The sequence below is a fragment of the Homarus americanus genome, unplaced genomic scaffold (genome assembly GCF_018991925.1).
Source record: "Homarus americanus isolate GMGI-L3 unplaced genomic scaffold, GMGI_Hamer_2.0 scaffold33468, whole genome shotgun sequence".
In the NCBI taxonomy this organism is placed as follows: domain Eukaryota; kingdom Metazoa; phylum Arthropoda; class Malacostraca; order Decapoda; family Nephropidae; genus Homarus; species Homarus americanus.
In genome coordinates this window covers 7,926,820-7,946,423 of record NW_024714177.1, presented here as the reverse complement: position 1 = coordinate 7,946,423, position 19,604 = coordinate 7,926,820, and the positions used below count along the sequence as shown (strand labels likewise).

Here is a 19,604-nt window from a genome sequence, read left to right as displayed (position 1 = left end):
CTGAATTGGCCAGCCAGGAATATGATCTGATTTTTTCACAACTTATACTAATCAATTTAATGTGGGCATGGGCTTACATAAAATTAGGAGTCTACTGATTTTATTACAATAAATTCTGTCATCACATGCAAGCTTAAGTTATGTTCAACTTACCTCTGATCTATAAAGACAAACTTGCCATCATTTGTATGCTTGGAGATAAATTCAATAGGTTGAGTTGGTGCAGCCCTCCCCAGTCTTGAGGTCTCCCGTACACTTGAAGCCAACAGTGGTTGATGAACTCGACCTACTGCAACCTAAAAAACACATATATACAGTATACTTTATACCATACACAAATATAAATCTGAAAAAATTTAATGGAACTTAAATATTTCCTTATTGTTTAAGACAGATTTCTAATACATAAAACGTTTCACACTTCAAAAAAATTACAATCCTATTCTACAAAATAAAGTATAAAGAAAAATAATTAGCTACAGCAGGAACCCAAATGGTCAGTGAACATTTGTAACCCTTATCTGAGAACTTGACCTGAGGTATTGTACAGTACAGAGGGTTCCCGACTTACGAACACCCGCCGATACGAACGGGGTTAAACTTGAAATTTACAGTATTTTATATACTTGATGACTTATTTTTTACTTTCATTTACTGTATTTTGTCACTCTATTTCTACTTTTGTCTTAAATTAAGTGATTTTAGATGTATATAAGGACTTTGACTGTGATATAGTGGGATTTTAAACATTGTTCTGTAAAAGACGAAAGCTAAGGTACTCCGTTGTTTCCATTTTCCCGTGTGATTTTATCAAGATTGTTCTGTAAGTACGGTATGCACGACTTATGTACAAATCCGACTTAAGAACATCCTCAGGAACCCATTCATAACCGGGGACCCCCTGTGTATCACAACATCAGACATTTTCTTCACATGTCTCATTTTAAACTTAACCAAATATCTTTTATCAAATTTTTATAAATATAGTACAGATGTTATAATTTGACAAAAACATAATCCCTGAATATGAATAGAAGGGTTAGATAAGGGAAAGGTATAGCTGTCAGAGATGTATTTACATTCAGGTGAGGAAGGTCTTCCTAGAAATACATAAAAAGATTCCCCATACAATACCATCCCCACTGAATTGGGAAAATAATAACAATACTCATGGCAGTAGAACTATTACAAAGATTAAATCTCACCAAGCAAGACAAGTTACAGGAGTCCGAGTCACTTCCAGAGTCTTCCTCCAGAGGATCCTTGGTGGGAGCCCAAGACTTCAGGTAACCAGTGAAGTGGATCACACTGTACTTCTTATCTGCCATGGGCATATAAAATTTGTCATGTTTACCTTTCATTCACTGTTAGGCTCACATAGTGGGTAATGAGGTTTACAAAATCTACATTAATTATAAACAAAATTACATCTTATTCTTAATTCAACATTTTACTGACATCCTTTCAAAATTCAAACAAATATTTTGTATACATATGTTATCATTCTATTGTAAAGTTTGTCATCCCCAACGTTATACATCCTATCACATTTAAAACTCTTTTTTTGCAACTTTTATGTAAATAACTGAAGAAATTATGTAACACTACATAACTCATAATACTGAAATCCCACTGCAGGAAAAGATAAAACAAAAAAAATGAAGAGCACTACTGTATATACTGTATTTTAACTAATGTACTGTTTCCTGAAGAAGACCATAGGTTATGGTTTGAAACTACAGTTCCCTAATTTTTCTGTGTTTTATCTTATACACAGGCATTTCAGTTTTATATACATGTTACCAAGATTCAGTATGATATCTTTGAAAAAATACAAAAATCAATTACTCAATAAATAAAAAATAAAAGAACAGGAACACGATATTCAGACAACCAACCAGAGCTTTGTGATTTTGATTTCTTCTTCTGGCAGCCAGTGGAAGAATCTGCCTCTTCTTTCAAAACTGGGACAGATTTACACCTCATTCTGCAGAAAAAAGCTCGCCGTGATCCTGGACACAACTTTGTGAGTCCTTGGGGAACATCAGTCTTCACAGGTAGAAGGGCTGTGCAAATAGTGTAATTTATAATTTAAGTTTCACACACTGGTGAGTCTTTTAAACATTGTTATTCTCTTACACTCAAAATATATTGTGCTATTTCCTGCATTTTCAATGGAGAAACCTTGAAGAAATTCCTGTACATAATAATATACAGTACAGCACCAGTATACCTTTCAACCTTGCTTTATTACCAATTTATATATTTTTTATTTATTATATTTTTACAGTAAATTTCTTATTGGATTACTGTTTTTTTGTTACAAATACAGTATGAGAAAATAGCATATTGCTCAGCCAGAGTTTATACTGATTTTCTTAATTGGGAATGCTTATTGTATATTTTGATTAAGATGCAATAAAAACATTTACTGAGTACTTCTATCATGTATTTGACCAAGCTGAACTACTTTCAATATGATTATTGATGATTTATTTTCTTAAAATTGTCCTGAATTTCAAGCTTTTTTTTTTGCTATCAAATACCGTTTATATAGAATTTAAGTGATAGTTATGGAAAATTTATGGTCTTTCTATGTTGGGGAAGCAGGAAGAGGGGTACATTATTACAAATTTGTACTGTGATTTAAATATTTGATGGCTAACTGACATCATAAGGGAAATGACTTTGAAATTTGATGACATACTCAAAGGGCTAAAGTATTTAATATCTGTAATTACTATGTGGTAATACAGGTATTAAGCAAATAATTACTCCCATCTCTTTATTCTAATAATTTTCTCTAAGTACAGTAGTATACAATAAATTCTCTGCTATGAAGCAGCTTAACCAGACAGGTACTGATCCCCCAGTTCTTAGTACAGTACAGTAAAGGCAGACCCTGATTTGTGAGGATTCAATAAATGAAAATTCGCAGTAACGAAGAAAACAAATATTTCACGGCCTTTCATTTATGAGTGAAACCCATTAAGATGTGATAAAAATAGCTTTTATAATAATGAAAATACTGTAAGCTAGAATATTTTTTTACTACTACAGTACAGTATGCTTACTACAGTACAGTACTGTATTTCACTGTAACTCCTTTCTTCATTCTCTAACACATACATTGTTATTAAGTCTATAAATATAATCATCGTAAACCCCAATACACAGCAATTCATTGAACAGAAATTTGCTGTAAGAGAAATAATAAATTAGGGAATAAAAATATAAACTGTGTTCTGTATGGAAATTAAAATTTATTACAGTAAATTGTTGCAAAACATTTATTTTGATGGAAAAGTAAAATTACATACAGATGTGTCAATGAGTTCAGCAGTTTTCCTTTAGAAATAATAAGAGTACTGTACTGTACTGTAGTTCGTTAAGACATGGTGACACACAATGATGTAGACGTGAATGATGTCAACGAGAATTATGTGAGATACTACAGTCACACAGATCTGTCAAACATGGATCCACAATCATTTAAGTCATTATGATTATTTTCTTTGTGGCATTTAAAATATTTAAGTGATTTTTTATTTACCCGGTATTTGTATATTTTTCTTTTGTAGGGACAAGTCTGCTTTTACAAAGTAAGTTTATTGGAAAACATGCGTATATTTACAAAAAATTGATAGGCAAGAAGCTATTCAGGAATGTGCCTCTCTTGTAAATCAGAGTCTGCTAGTACTATATTCAGCAGCAAATGGATTACACCAACCCCTTAACAACCAAAGAGTTGTTCCACCATTGGCAAGCACAGCCAATACTGTAGTGCACTAATCTTACTGTTCAAGGGAGAACTCAGTCCATCACTCCAAGGCTATTTGCTTGTAATGTATGGAGCTCATAATAAAATAATCAAATATCCATGTAACCATCTATAAATTATATGCAGTCAAACGCTTTATATCCAAGTGGTTCATAAAGCAATTCCTTCAACACACACAAGTAGAGCAAACTGAGGAGTAAATTTAGATATCAAAAATACAGTACTAGATTGATAATTGGTAACAAATTCTAATAACCTTCATGAGAGTATACAACAAACATATACTGTACAGTACAGTACAGTACTGTACTGTACTGTACTGTACTGTAACTTACTCTTGGCATCTACTAGTCTCTCACGACGACTGATGTCGGAACATGATAACTGTTCCTTCACCTTGGTTAGATCTTTAGGATGTAATATGTCAAACCAACTTGTTCCAAGCAGTTCACCCTGGAATATATAAAGAATGCAGTGAGCTACAACAAAGTTAAACAGTGAAGATAAGATCATAGGTAAGACAGGTGAGATGAAGTACATGATAAGAGGTGGGAAAAGGACAAATAACAAAATTTTATTGGAAAGAATAAATAAACAATGATACAGGTCTGTTTATCCAGAATGCTCTAAAAACCAGCTATGTTCTGGAACAAATTTTTAAGGTTTGTTGCCCAGTAACCAGTGCCAGGGTGCCCTAGGACCTATGTGAAAGACAGGAGTGTGCATTACATGATCTGCCAAGTGGATGGCACTAAGTACAATATCAAAATTTGCATGAAGTATATAAAAGAAAAGAGGGAATCGGGTATTTCTAAATTACTGCACAGTACTTTAAATTTTTACTTTCAAGGAAGTGCTCAATCAATGATACTACTGAATATTGCCTAGTATTGTAGTACTGTATGACTTTTCGACCTAACTTGTGGCCATCAAATTTAACTGTCTCAAAACCAATTTATTGTGAGAGAACAGAGTAACAGTTTCCATATAGTAAGAGGTCTTACTAAATATGTATGTACCCTGTATATTGGTCTTTTTACTATATTTCATCAAATACTAAAAGAGGAATATGAATGAAACTGTATGTAGCAAACATGAGACAAAATCCTATACTGCACAAAGTAACTTAAAGAGTTATCCTATTCTCCATACCTGAGTGTAGTGAAGAGTTTGGTAGACAGATTCTGAAACATACAATATTCGGCCTCTATCACAACCCACCACAAACAGGAAACCATCAGCTGCCTGAAAGGATACGAGAACCTCATATAAATACACTGTATTAAATGCTAATAACAAAACAAAATTAAAATCATCAAGAATAACATTACTATAACAATTATACAGGTAGTATCCCACCTTCAATAAACCAATTTTCTACATTTCTCTTCAAAGTTATTTTCACAACAATACATTCAACTTAAAATGTTTCTCTCATTATTAAGCTCCTTCATTTTTGTTGTTAATCTAACATTTTTTCCAAGTCTACAAGCATTTTCCTACACACTACATCTCTACACATCACTCCTCCACACATTCACCTCCTTCACACACCACTCCCCCACACATCACTCCTCCACCTGTCATTCCTACACACACACCACTCCTCCAAAGGAAGGAGAGGGAACTAATCTCTTACTGGTTAAAAAAGAAAAAAAAAAGAGAACATTATGAGTGTAATTATTGTAATCTTTGAAGCTTTTTAATGACTTGGAACAAGAGAAGAAGATGTAACAGATAGCTAAGTCTGCTTCCAGTTCTTCCAATCTAAAGAAAATATATAATTCTTAACTGAATACTTCTGATGGTAATGAGACACTGAAAAGAGGAGCTTATGGTTGTGGCTGTCCTTCATGGTAAATAAACTCTGAGGAACCATTCTGAGGGGAGGTCTCGTTGTTCCTGGATCAAATACACTATCTACTTTTACGTCCTAAAAAAAAAAAAAAAAGCTTGATCATAAAATAAACATTGGTCATTTTATCAAAATCGTTTTGAGATTTTCTACATTAAATATTTTGAAGATCTTTCCTTTTTTGTACAATCCATTTCAAAGTTATCTTCTATACAGAGAAAACACTCAGTCTCCCAAGAAACTTCCAAGCTTTTTGAGAAGAATTACCTGGGACAAAAGTTTCCTCAGACATACAGTAAAACCTCCACAATTTGTCATAATTCAGCTAAAGTGAACCCTCGAAGATCCAGACTAAAGGGGGTACCACCTGTCCGGAAAAGCCGATTGTCCGAATCTTCTAAATGCATAAAAACGATAAATAATGATATACAGGTGTATATACAGTATATTAAAAAAAAAAAAAAAAAAAAGTAGATATTATACTGACTATTGGAGTTCGTTATACAGACTTTTTCCAGTGAAAAAGACATAATTTTGAGCAACAGATTACTGTACTCATTTGTACTTGATGTACTACACCAAAGGACTAAAAATTTTATCTTTTTTGCAAAATATGTAATGTCTCTACTCAAATTATAATTTGAGCATAATTATTTGCAATCTTGCAAGGATTCCAGCAATGCAAGTTATACAATATTCTGCTAAGTTTAGTCTGAAATTTTACAAGATAAAAACTTTAAGCCTAAAACTACCTTCACTCCAGGGAAGGGGAGGTGAGGTTGACACCCAGGCAGGGGGGATGAGGGGGGTGAGGTGAGGTATTGACCAGCTGGTAACAAAGGTTACCTAGTGGTATTTATTTATCTGTCATATAGAGGGAGTTTAAATTTGTCACTTATAAAATTTCACTGAATTGACTTGGGAGAATATAACTTACATTGCTGGAATTCTTGTAAGATGGTGATTAATTTGAATATAAACATGCTATAGTTTGCACTAGACAAAAAATTTAGTAATTACAGTATTTAGTACATTTGAGTACAGTACAGGTTTGCCCTTAGGACAATTATTTCTTTTACTTTTGCAATATGAATTTAGGAGTGTGTGTCTGCAAATGAGTAAAAATAAACGAAGACAGTTATGTATATCTACCCAAAAATACGAGTTGAAAAACTTGTACTAAAATGTACTACACTAATGGACTAAAATTTTTATCTCTTCTGCAAAATATATGATATCTATACTGTATTCAAATTATTTGCTGTCTTGCAAGGATTCCAGCAGTGCAAGTTATATTCTGCTAATTTTAGTCTGTGGCATTTAATAAGATAAAAACTTTAAGCCTAAAACTACCTTCACCCTGCTTTGGGAATGCTTCTTAGGGAGGCTTCTTAGCCCAGAACCCCCAACTTTTTGGTCCGAATCTTCCGAAATCCAGATTTACCGGGTCCGGATCTTCGAAGGTTTACTGTATTTCCAGAAATTCCTAACCTCAAAGTCTGCATTAGCAATTCCATAAAACAATCAACTATTCATGTGTCAAAAACAGGAATTCATTCCACAATCTATACTTTACTGCCCCAAAACCACCTCTACCACAAATTAATGATGTTCAAGCAATAATCACCAAATAAAACTATAAATCATAAAATATTAATAAAATAAAACAACATTTTAAATAAACGAATTTAGGCAGGTTGTCTACAGTAATTGGGCTACAACACACTTTTGGTATGTTTTGTCCTGGAACTGAAAAAGTTATGCCAACTCATATCTACAGATTTCTTACCCTTTAGAGTATATTATTTTCAGAAAAAAAAAATTCAGTACAGCACAGTGAAAGCACTCATTCAAACTTTACATAAGATGCACATTTAGGGTTGCAGCATGGTACTCCCAGATATGGAAACAGTATCATACCTCAGTTGACAACTAAACATTGATGTGGGGTGTTTGTGTTTCTCATATTCATCCATTGTTTTATATTTACAATAATTAAAGACTTATAAATAACTAATCCTTAGCCCTTGCCTTCAAAGCACATCTTATGCCATTACAGTACATTACTGTACTATTGGGAAAAATCTCCTAAAGTGGAACACAAGGTACAGTGCAGAAGACACAAAGGTCAACTTGCCTTAGAATTGCATCCCTATCAAGAAACAAATAAGAATTTACTTTGCTTAGAATAAGCTTTATTATCCAAATTGTGTGCTCCATGGGAGGCCCAACCAATGGTACAGTATTTCCACTGAGTATTTATCAACACACTTATCAGGAGTCTCTACTTCAAGAGAGACTTAAGAGTTTTCTGTGCATCTCTTTGAGAGGATCTTATTAGAGAACTCAAGATTTACCAGAACTCTAGGTAAACATGAAAGAATTTTTTTTATACTATTGATAATTTCATCAATTAGTCTGGATATACTCGTAAGTAGTTTTCATGGTATTATCTGAAGTCTGAAAAGAAGAGCTCTTGAAGAGGTAAAAATACATCTTATTATGCAAACAAGAGCCTAATGAAAGTTGTTTAATGGAATATTTTGGTCCAAGAAACTTGCCCAAAAAATCCTGAGTGCCCACCTCGCCAGGTCTGGGTTGTCATTTTGAAGTTATGGAAAAATACATTGGTGTAACATGATTTAAATTTCCTAGTGGCTTTCTTTACATACTGAGAGAGAGAGAGAGAGAGAGAGAGAGAGACTTACATGAAAAACCCCAAAAATTTAGTCACAAAGATCTGTAGCCCCACTTACTGGCCACCATAAAAAATTATCCAGCTACCAATAAAAACAATGAACACTTGCAGTGTACATGGAAGTATGAGCAAGCAGACAACTGCTTAATTAAATAACAATCACCTCCTCCTTCTAAAAACTATATTGTTAATCAAAATTTTAGAACTACCTTTTATAAACTATAACGGATGAGTACCAGGTATGTAGTGGGTCCTTGCTATACGCTCTACTGGTATACGTCATTTCACATATACGTCGCTAACAAATACTGTATAGGAAGAAATTTTCATTATATGTCAATTGTTTCACACAAATACGTCACGTCGGCTGCATCATCCACGGCCTTATACTAACTCTGTGTGTGTCCGAATATGATATAGAAATAGTGTTAAAAGTATCAAATATAATGTAAAATAGCCATAACAAGTAATAAAAGTGCCCTACAAGCAGACATGTTGTAATTGTAACTAGGAATCATAATCATGGAATCAATTCCACATTTTTAGGATCTGTAATTCCATCATCTTAGAAAACCAAGGAATCATACTCAAGATTACATTCCATGATTAAAACATATCAAATTGACATTGTGGAGAGCTTAAGTGGTTGAGGCAGCATCTCACCCATGCCACGGGACACAGAGTTGGGTAATTCCCAAAGGACTTAATGCCTTTCTAATCCCTACCTTGACCAGACCCCCTTGTTGTTTTAGTTATTTTAATGGTCGAATTGGGACAATAACTGAGATAAAAGTGCCCATTACATACAGGTGATGGTGCATCTGCAAGTGGTCATGCATATGGCTTGGGGAGAGCACAATACAAGTACAGGTGTCCTTCATTTAACGATGGGATTGTGTTCATGAAAAACTTAAAATTAAGAGAAATTATCGTTAAACGAGGGAAAACAGCAAAGCACGGAGGGTGAACAACAGGTTCAAATGGCGAGGCTGTAAACACTGAGTACAGAACTGTACAGATACTCCCTAATAGTGGTTCAGAGTTAAAAAATTTAATGAGCAAAAGGTGAACCTAATTCAAACAAATTTCAAATTGCATAAGTCAAAAATTAACAAAAATTTGCTATGATAAAATATAGCATTGATATATAATCTTACATAGCCTATCATAAAATACAACAGCACATATAATATGTACAAAAAATAGTTCCTTCCACACTCAAACCATCATCTGGGTGACACGATGCAATTCAGCCAGCTGACCGAGATGTGTTTGTGTATGCTGTGACATCACATTGGGGGGTGGGGTGGAGGGGTGGGGTAGTCAGCAACACGGTTACAGCCCACTGCCTCCACATGTACGTTCACTCCACACACACATTCTACATTTTTATTTTTTTATAGTTTTATATTATATTTTCTTTATTTCTAAGCCACATTAGAGGATTGTAATGATTTTTCACCACTTTAATAGCTTCATTACATGTAACAGTGACAACATCCATCACAGGCCACCTCATCCCTAGTTCCTCCTCCTCCTCCCCCAGTGAGTCAAGCTATCACTAAGGTAAGGATAGCAAGGTAGCAAGGGAGGCGAAGACAAACCCCAAAGGATTCTACCAAATGTATCAAACTAAAACACGAGAAAAGATTGGACCAATACGGTCAGATACCGGCGAGCTCACTGACAACGACGGAGAAACGAGCAATAATTTGAATAAATATTTTTCAACGGTTTTTACCACCGAAAATTTAAACATGATACCCGAGGCACCGACTCTATTCAGAGATAGTGAAGAAAACAAATTAGGCAAGATAGTAGTGACTAGTAACAATGTTAGTAAGCAAATAGACAAACTGAAGCCTAATAAGTCACCTGGTCCCGATGAGATATTTGCCAGAGTATTAAAGGAATGTAAGGAAAAGCTTAGTATGCCCTTAGCTAAGCTGTTTAACATGTCCTTAAAAACAGGTGTAGTACCAGAATCCTGGAGGATAGTGAATGTAGTACCGATTTTCAAGAAGGGGGATAGATCACTATCCTCTTAACTACTGCCCAATCAGCCTAACATCAATAGTAGGCAAACTACTAGAATCAATCATTTCAAACTCTATTCGAAACCACCTGGAGAAGCACAAGTTGATCAATGATTCCCAACATGGCTTCACAAGCGGGCGTTCATGTCTAGCTAATCTATTAACATTCTTTTCATCAGTTTTCGAATCGGTGGACAAGGGGCACAATTATGATGTGGTATATCTCAACTTTAGCAAAGCCTTCGACAGAGTACCCCACGAAAGACTAATTAGAAAGGTAGAAGCACATGGCATCAAAGGTAATATCCTTAAATGGATTAGGGCGTGGTTACAGGACAGGAAACAGCGAATGAGCATTAATGGCTTTAAGTCCCATTGGAGCAACATCACTAGTGGAGTTCCCCAAGGCTTAATACTTGGACCATTATTATTTATTATATACATAAACGATATAGATATCGGCATAGACAGCAACAAAAGTAAATTTGCTGATGACACTAAAATAGGACGTGTTATTAAATCTGATGAGGACTCCGCAAAACTACAGGAAGATCTAAAAAAAATTTTTGAATGGTCTGAAAAATGGCAGATGAAATTCAACGTGGACAAATGTAAAGTACTCAGTATAGGAGATGTAAACAGGGAAACCAGATACCAGATGAACAACGATGCCATAGAGAAATCCGACTGCGAGAGAGATTTAGGAGTAATGATAAGTAGGAACCTTAAGCCAAGTAAACAATGTTTTTTTGCTATTAACAAGGCTAATAAAGTACTTGGGTTCATACAAAGGAGTGTTAGTTACAAGACTAGCGAGGTCATCCTAAAACTGTATCTTGCGCTTGTGAGACCACACCTGGATTACGCAGTTCAGTTCTGGTCACTATATTACAGAATGGATGTAAAATCCTTGGAAAGAATTCAGAGGAGAATGACAAGACTAATCCTGGGCATTAGGAACCTTGAGTATAGAGACAGGTTAAAGCATCTTAATTTGCACTCCCTTGAGAGACGTAGAACGAGGGGCAACCTGATAGAGGTGTATAAATGGAAGTCAGGGCTAAACAAAGGGGACATTACAAAGGTACTCAAACTATCCAACCAGGAGCGAACTCGTAACAATGGTTTTAAGTTAGACAAATTTAGATTTAGGCGCGAAATAGGTAAACACTGGTTTGGAAACAGAGTAGTGGATGAATGGAACAAGTTACCAAATATCATCATTAACTCGAATACGCTGAATAGCTTCAAACATAGGTTGGATGCTTATATGAGCAATGGGGGTTGGGTGTAAACGGGACTGCCCAGTATGGGCCAATAGGCCAGCTGCAGTTTCCTCCATTCTTATGTTCTTATGTTAAACCGAATTTTGACCTAATGTTAAGTGAGAAAGAGTGTCAACTTTTTTTTATCGCTAAACTGAATTGATGTTAAGTGAATTAACACTACACGAGGGATACTTGTACAGTAGAAAGAAGAATATCTGTCCTGACAAAATTAGGAACTCAATGATGCAATCCACATCACTTTCAGCAGCAAATAAAATGTGAGAAATTCTCAGTTGGAATTACATTTTATCCATATTAATACTTTTTAATAGGATGTCAGTAGCAGGTTTATTCTTCATTCAATCTGTGATGATTATTTTTTGACAGTAAAGGTCATGGAATGTATCCAGTGGTGAAGCGGAGGGAGGGGGGGGGGAAGAGATGAAGGTGCTTCAGCCCCCCTCTTTGACTAATTGTATTTCATAGAAAATGAAAAAAAAGTCTAACATATTGACCCGAATTAATTCTCTTAACAAATCACTTCTCACAGAACCTTAAACACCCATATTGTCATTTGTGTGTTAGGTATTATTTGTTATGTTGGGCTGAGAATGTAGATGGCTTCCCCATACAAAAACCCTAGATACCTCGGAATGCATCCCTATTGAACCCTTCACTGTGAGATGCCACTTTTAATATTCCATTTGGCTAACAGCAGATGATTTTATTCAGCACAGAGAGACCCCTCATACCCAAGGGGTTAAATAAATGTAATAAATTACACTTTTTTGTGAAATTGCTTTATGCATTTTTTTTTAATTAAACACAGCCCCCACATAAAGTGGAATCTCCTGTCACCACTATTGTTTTATGGCCATTTTTGATGACTGTGTGGGTTAGTTGTGGGTGCCTGATGGCGACTGTTGGGCAAAGCCAAACAGGATGTCTCCCCTCCCCCCCCCCCTTGCAAACCAAGGATGAAAAAGCAGAAAATGCACCAGAGATCAGGGGATGGGCACAACTCTGGTGACCCAGTTGCCATCAGGCAAGTTGAAGCAAAATCTTATGGCTGGATGCCCTTTCTGATGCCAACCCCAAGTGAGAACAGCTGGCAAGGTGGGGTCACAATTTCCTTAGGTAATCAAAGACTACCCATCGATGTGTTTATCAGATAAAGCAATGTCTCTCCCACAACAGTCATCCTGACAGATTTGCACTTCCTTACTGGTCAGGGAGACGGCAGCAGTCTCTACCCCACATAATCTTGATAAATAGTACCCACTTGATATGGTGTGAGGTGAGATGTTTATTAGTCCCTGGTCAGATGTATAACAATTCTACAAATGAGAAATTGATGCAGCTGAATTTAAACTGTCACCAATGAAGATGAAGTACTGCATAGAGGATCACACATCTAAGTTGATAACTATTGTTAGATTTGTCAATAATAGCTACCTCTTTTTATTTTCATTACCACATTATCTAACAAGATATTAGCTATATCTAAAAGTGAAAATAAGAGGGACCCTTGACTTTTTAATATGACTTCCTGGACTTCAATGTGTTCCTAGAAAGTGATCTGCAGAAATAAATGGAACTATCTCCACATGAATCACCCAACTATGGAAACAAAAACATTTCATACAAATATCTCTCTCACTCCCAAAGCCAACACACTATCCAATTCTGTCTATTTACTATACAGTAAATCATAGTTAAAATGTGACAAAAACATGGTATGTATCACAAAATTGTAAATTTTCTGTACTTACAGTATTATCCATCCAGTAACTTTAACTAAATTACATCAGGGCTTTGCTGACAACATCAAGAAGAAAAACATTAAAAATGCCTTTCAATATTTACCTGTAATATCAAGTTTTTAAGTTCATCATCTGAGAGAAATGCTGGTTTATAGTGACCCTCAGTGTAAGAGTTGAGTGAGCCACGCAACATCTTCATGTGCTGAACTGCCATCCGAAGAACTGTCAGTTTGTCAAGCTTGCGAGAAGTACACACTGGTATAATGCTGCTGAGTTCCATTATGTAGGTGTTCATTTTATCACGCCTGCGCTTTTCAATTTCACTGTGATTTTGTCTGCTTGAAAAAATATAATTTATTATTAGTTAGTACTTCTTAGAGAAGTTTTGCTTATTAAATAACTATAATGCACTGTTCATTACACAGATCTATTATGTACATTAGATTCTCAATTACCTATACTGTACTGCATTTTAAATAACCACACATGTAAATTATTGGTCATCCACACACTATCTATTATATAGTTGATCAATTACGGTACTGGCAGGCCATAATAGACCTGTTGCATTATACCATACTTAATATATATTTCAGTTTAAAAAAAAAATGCACAACTCAAAAGCACTTTAAACGGGCATTACAGTACCTGTACTGTACTACATTTCTGTGATGGGTATCATCAGTCATGTTAGTTATAATAATGCATTTTATAAGGAAATAAATTAAATATAAAGTTACTTGCTAAAAGTGGACCCCATAGGTATGACTGCCCATAAAGGATGATGTAGATAATGCAAACTGTATTGCATATTAAGCCTCTAATATGCAAGGAGGCAGTGTGGCCAGCACCCACTTACAACTTGGTGATCTGAAAGTGCCCCAGGATCAAACCAATAACCCTCAGAGCAAAAGGGTAGTGTGATACAGTGAAACCTCCACATAACAGACTTGTCTCTCCATATATTCCTTTACATGGGGGGTTTCACATCTAATGGACCTTCGATATAACAGATTTTCATCTCTATATAATTCATTAGATGGAGGTTTCAGATCTTACAGACCCTTTATATAATGGACTTTCATATCCAAATAGTCTGTTAAATAGAGATTTCACTATACTGCCACTCTTTTATTTACATTAGTGATGTTATGAAACATATACAGTGTGTACTGTACAGTATTTGGAAACTTCTTATAGAAGCCCTGGCTCAGTGGGCTACAACACATCTATGCCCTGGCCACATGACAGGTTGTGTTATTTGTAAATGATGAGAACAGACTGTAAGATTATGGTTGCCAATACAGTGATGAAGTTGGAGGTGATCTAGTACAGTATTTCAAGTAACTTAAATATGGATGGAAGGATGCTGAGAAATTTAACATATTGTACACAACCTATAAGATATGGCATGCTTAGACTTCCCACAATGTGTATAAGGAAGATTCAAGTTTGATACACTGTACCATGCAATACCTGACCCATGCAAGACATTAAAAATGTTACAAATGGAATGGCTCCCTAAGATGACAGTATATTGTTCAGTATTTCTTAAATTCTTTAAAGAAGTTGTCTTTAATATAGGAATTATTGCCTAATTTACCAATGTAACTAGTAATTTTTGTCAAGAAAAGTAAATTTTGTATAGATAATATAAAAATTGCTTATACCTGTATACACCATGGATACTCATTACAAGTACCGGTAGTACATTTATGATAGCCCTATATCACAATTCTTGGATACAAAAAGAAACACTGCAACTTGCCTTTTATTCCAATCCCCAGCAGTTCTGGGAATTTTAATAGATTCCCCATCATCATCATTGCTATCACTGTGGAGAGAGAGTAAGATTTATCAATTCAAAAGTAAAATACAGTACTGTACATACTATCAATATTTTGTGTGAGGGTTCTGAAAACATTGACCATATTTCCCTATACGTACAGTACAGTATTGTATTACACATTACATATTGAGTACATTTTTACTGCATTTTTAAAGATATTGTTTAATATAAAATATATGAAGGATTCAGCCTAATACAGTACCCCATTCTATGGATGAACCCTAAACTACAGTACTCAACAAATTACTCACGAATTATAGCCATGAGGCCTAGTTAGTAAACCCTGGTTAACCTTTAAGACATCATCAACTGAAACTAAATTATAAATTATTGCAGTTACATATCCCATCATAACAAAATTACTAGAAGGGATAATTAAAAGCAACAGCCACCATTAAGTATGAAGCAACAAGGCATGAGCCAACTGATGCAAGTCGATCATCATCCAGGTCAACCATATTGGGACTGTCAGGCACCTATAGCTACATTCAAGTCCACTCGACTTCCAAGCTACCAAATTGGATGAGGTAATACATCTAAATCATTTAGTACTGGGCTCAGCCATAAACTGGGATTTCAAGAAAAAATTTTCAGTTATGGTTGATGCCCTTTACAAAGCAACTTGTGAAACAAAAGCCAGCCAGGTATTTATTTTTTTTACCAATGAATAGGACAAGGAAAGTTCAGAGGTGTCTGTCAATTTACTCACAAAGGCATTCCCTAGCCAAAGACTGAAGATAACTGAAGCAGGATAATTTTTTTGGGCAAATAGCTTTACTCAATTACAAATTATGATTAAGCTGACTACCACTGGTTGCCACATGGGCCCAAGAAGCATGCCATGCTTGACCTGTGTACAAATCATGTGTGCTGCTTCATTAGGCCTACCCAAACTATGCCATAACCCCCCACCACACATGCTGCCTATTAGTCTACTGTTTGCATTCATTATGTAATAGCTGTGCAGTCTGCTCGCCTTTACCCATATTTTATCGCCCATTACCGATTTGTAAGTGTTTACCAGGTCCTCCAAAAGGAAAATGAGTGAAAGTAGCTGAAAAACTGATACTGTACAATGTGTGTGAAGAAGCAGAAAAAGGTACTGGCTAAAGTAAATAAAGTGGGGATAGTACACAGACATGTTTAGGGTGAAGGTTCATCACATATAATTGAGCTTATGGCCTAAATGTGTCACCTGCAGACAGTGAAAAGATGTGTTTTGTTGCATGTATATACCTAACTTACTGGGTGAATGAAAGAGGTCAACTTGTGAACCTGGAACCTCATCCCTTATTTCCCACAGGCTCTCGGTAATTTTTACATGGTTTCTATTTGCTAGGAAGTTTTTAAAGAACACAACTGCCGTGTAAATCGAGGGCCGACTGAATTTATTAAATTCCCAAGCCACAAAGGTATGTGACATGTTTAACATTTTATTTAACAAATTTCAAAACAATTAAAAAAGTCTACTCAGTAATCAAGAGAACACTTTTTTTACCTACCCTTCTTAGTTGCTTGGCATCAATCAACACCATCCATTCAGTAGGAAAATATGTTCTCTATTAACAAATCCAGTACTGGTATATTTTTTATCATGTTCTTATTAAATTACATAATAAAAAGTATCATTATTCCCCACTTACATGAATGATCCTCTCCTCTTCTTAGAGCCATCAGAGGAGAAGGAGGCCACAGAGTTACACTCTGACCGATATTTGGGGAAGTCGAAGTTACCCATCCCAAACATTCTGCTGGATTATCACCTCTGTGAACATCAACGTATAAATATACTGTAAAGTTTTAGAAGACATACAGTAGCTACATCTGACTTTTATATGGGTGAACAGATTCAAAATGTCACATAGAGGTCACTGGTGATAATCAAAACACATGAATTTTTTACAGACTCTATATCCGAACTCATTAGTGTGCAGGGCTATGAAACATGGAAAATAGAGTATAGACTTAAAAACCAATACTGTGCTGTACCGCATGTGATGAAAAACCATTATAAAATACTGAAACACAAGGAGTCCTCACTTAACATTGGGGGTGTGCCAAGGTATATTTTAAGATTAATTTACAATTGCACATTTTGGGATAAATCTAGGTTTGCCATGGTTAAGACAGTGGCCAAAAGCATACTGTATCCAAAAGCTCCATCTCTGTGTGACCAACTGCAATGTGTTCATTGGCTTACTTTGCTGATTTTACAATTTAAAGTACAGTACAGTATACTATACATGTATTCATTATATTTTAACATATAAAATTTATTTATAAAATAAAATGTGGAAAATCCCAGATATTAAAATTTTCTTCTTCCTTATTCATGCCCCACAAAAGTGGTCAGAGCTTTGAAAATGGAAAGTATGAAGCTAAAACACACAAAATATAGTGCGTACATGTAATATTTTACCTATTTTTTATCAAATTTAAGGGTTAAAGTGTTTTATGCACTGTTCACAACAGCTGGTGCTAAGTTTGCACATGCCCAACACCTCCATGGGAAATTGTGGCAATGATACAATCACTAACCTAACCTAAACATTTACACCAATCAAATTAATGAACTTACAGGTAGTTCTGCTATAACGCGATAATTGTGTTCTTGTAAAATATCGTGTTATAGAAAATCGCGTAATAGAAATAACAGGGCTTATGGAGAAAATAGGGTTAGGTGCAGATTACTCGAAATCGAAAAGATTTAGTAGTTAGCCTAACACAAAGGATAGCACGGTCTAAATAAATGTTACATTCATATCTAATAATGAAATCATACAGTAAATGTAACACTTTACTTGATGGGGGAGAAGGGTGATTTTGAGGTTGATAAAATCGAGCTTCTCTTCTAGTGTTATATCCTTTCTTTTACGATCATCACCAGGAATTTTATCACCGGAACGCTTCTTGTTGATATTCTTCTTTACTATATTCACAAAATTGGAGAAATAGTAAGCAAAAATCGCGTTATAGCAAACAAGCGTTCGCGTTATACAAATATCGTTCCTAATTCATAAATCGCGTTAGAGCAAATTCGCGTTATCAAAACACGCGTTATAGCAGAAATCACTGTACCTACTGGAGCTGGGGGAAGTAAGTACCTCTCTCAAGATATAGTGAAGAATTTTTCAGTGGTCTGGGTGAGCATGGACAAAGAAGTACAGGTACTAAGCTTAAGTTGGATGAGAAGGGTGTGTTGCTGAGAACGGTACAGTAACAGAAACATTGGAAACCTAAAAATTTTGAAATATAAAGTAAAACCATTATGATTACCCTTTAGAATATCATGTTTTATGTGATTTAACGCCACTTTCCTCTTTGTCAAAGCCCTGCCCACTTTGTTGGGTATTAATATTGAAGGAGAAACAGGCCATAAGTAAAAAAGCATTTGAACATGAAATACTTTAGTTATCATCAGTGGGATAGAGAATAAAAAAGGCACAGGATATACGTACAAAAGCTGTATGAAAAACATCAATGTCTACTGGTACGGCAGCCTAATATGCATGCATGGTGGACAGACTATACAGTACAATGATAGTTACTAAGATGCCATTCATTCTGACTAACCTAACCTACCTAAAGTCACATAACCAAGGAGCTAGTGTGTTTTCTACAAATAAGCTGATTACCAAACTATGCCTCTTCCAGCCAACCATAAGAAGCAGAGTATACAATCATACAAAAGTTTACATTTTTTGCTTCACTTGCATGTCAGTAAGCAAGGAAGCCATGGCTTACTTGGCATTGTGTTCTTATCTGGCACCAACATTTTTTTGGTATTATTTTAGTTTTGGTCATTTGGGGAATCTCAGGTAAATTTGCATTTAATTGCCCCACTCCACTAGGTCAACAAAACATGTCCAGTTTTGATAAAGCTCTCGTTCATTTTAATCTTCCCAACTACTCAGCACCCTTATCCAACAATAATGGGAGACCCCCAGTGGGAGCCAGGGGGTTAATGGTGTGAAAAAATCACGAAAAAGAGGCAATTTGTGATAGAAATGAAGGTCAGAATCATCCAAAACCTCACCTAACCTAACCTCTTTGAACTCCCCGGTATATATGTCATTTGTGAGGGAAATGTCATAGAAAAAAAATGAAAATTGTTTTAAAATTGTAGTGAATATTTTGCCGTGACCGACTATGTTCCTACTAACGCTCTGATTGGCTAAGTACTTTCTGCTTAATATAACGGGGGGTCTGCCCCCCAGCTAGGAAGTTAGGTAAGGTTAGGTAGGTTTCTTTGGTTGGTTGGTTAGGTCAGGTTCTATTAGGTTCTAGTAAATGTCACCTCTTTAATAATGATAAGTTTCCATGCAGAACAGAAATATGTTTAGGTATGTTTATA

General features: G+C 35.4%; 1 protein-coding gene across 1 annotated transcript in view; it reads right to left on the bottom strand.

Moving 5' to 3' along the window:
* LOC121877722 (protein cycle-like) overlaps nucleotides 1–19,604 on the bottom strand; it is a 39,618-nt gene that overhangs the window by 19,097 nt on the left and 917 nt on the right. The window contains exons 2-9 of the mRNA XM_042383580.1: nucleotides 16,894–17,015; nucleotides 15,170–15,235; nucleotides 13,505–13,736; nucleotides 4,934–5,026; nucleotides 4,117–4,234; nucleotides 1,899–2,066; nucleotides 1,206–1,321; nucleotides 154–296 (exon numbers count right to left, since the gene is read on the bottom strand). Of these exons, the coding sequence (XP_042239514.1) occupies nucleotides 154–296; nucleotides 1,206–1,321; nucleotides 1,899–2,066; nucleotides 4,117–4,234; nucleotides 4,934–5,026; nucleotides 13,505–13,736; nucleotides 15,170–15,235; nucleotides 16,894–16,997 (1,040 nt within the window). The 5' untranslated portion in view covers nucleotides 16,998–17,015. The remainder of the gene's footprint in view (nucleotides 1–153; nucleotides 297–1,205; nucleotides 1,322–1,898; nucleotides 2,067–4,116; nucleotides 4,235–4,933; nucleotides 5,027–13,504; nucleotides 13,737–15,169; nucleotides 15,236–16,893; nucleotides 17,016–19,604) is intronic.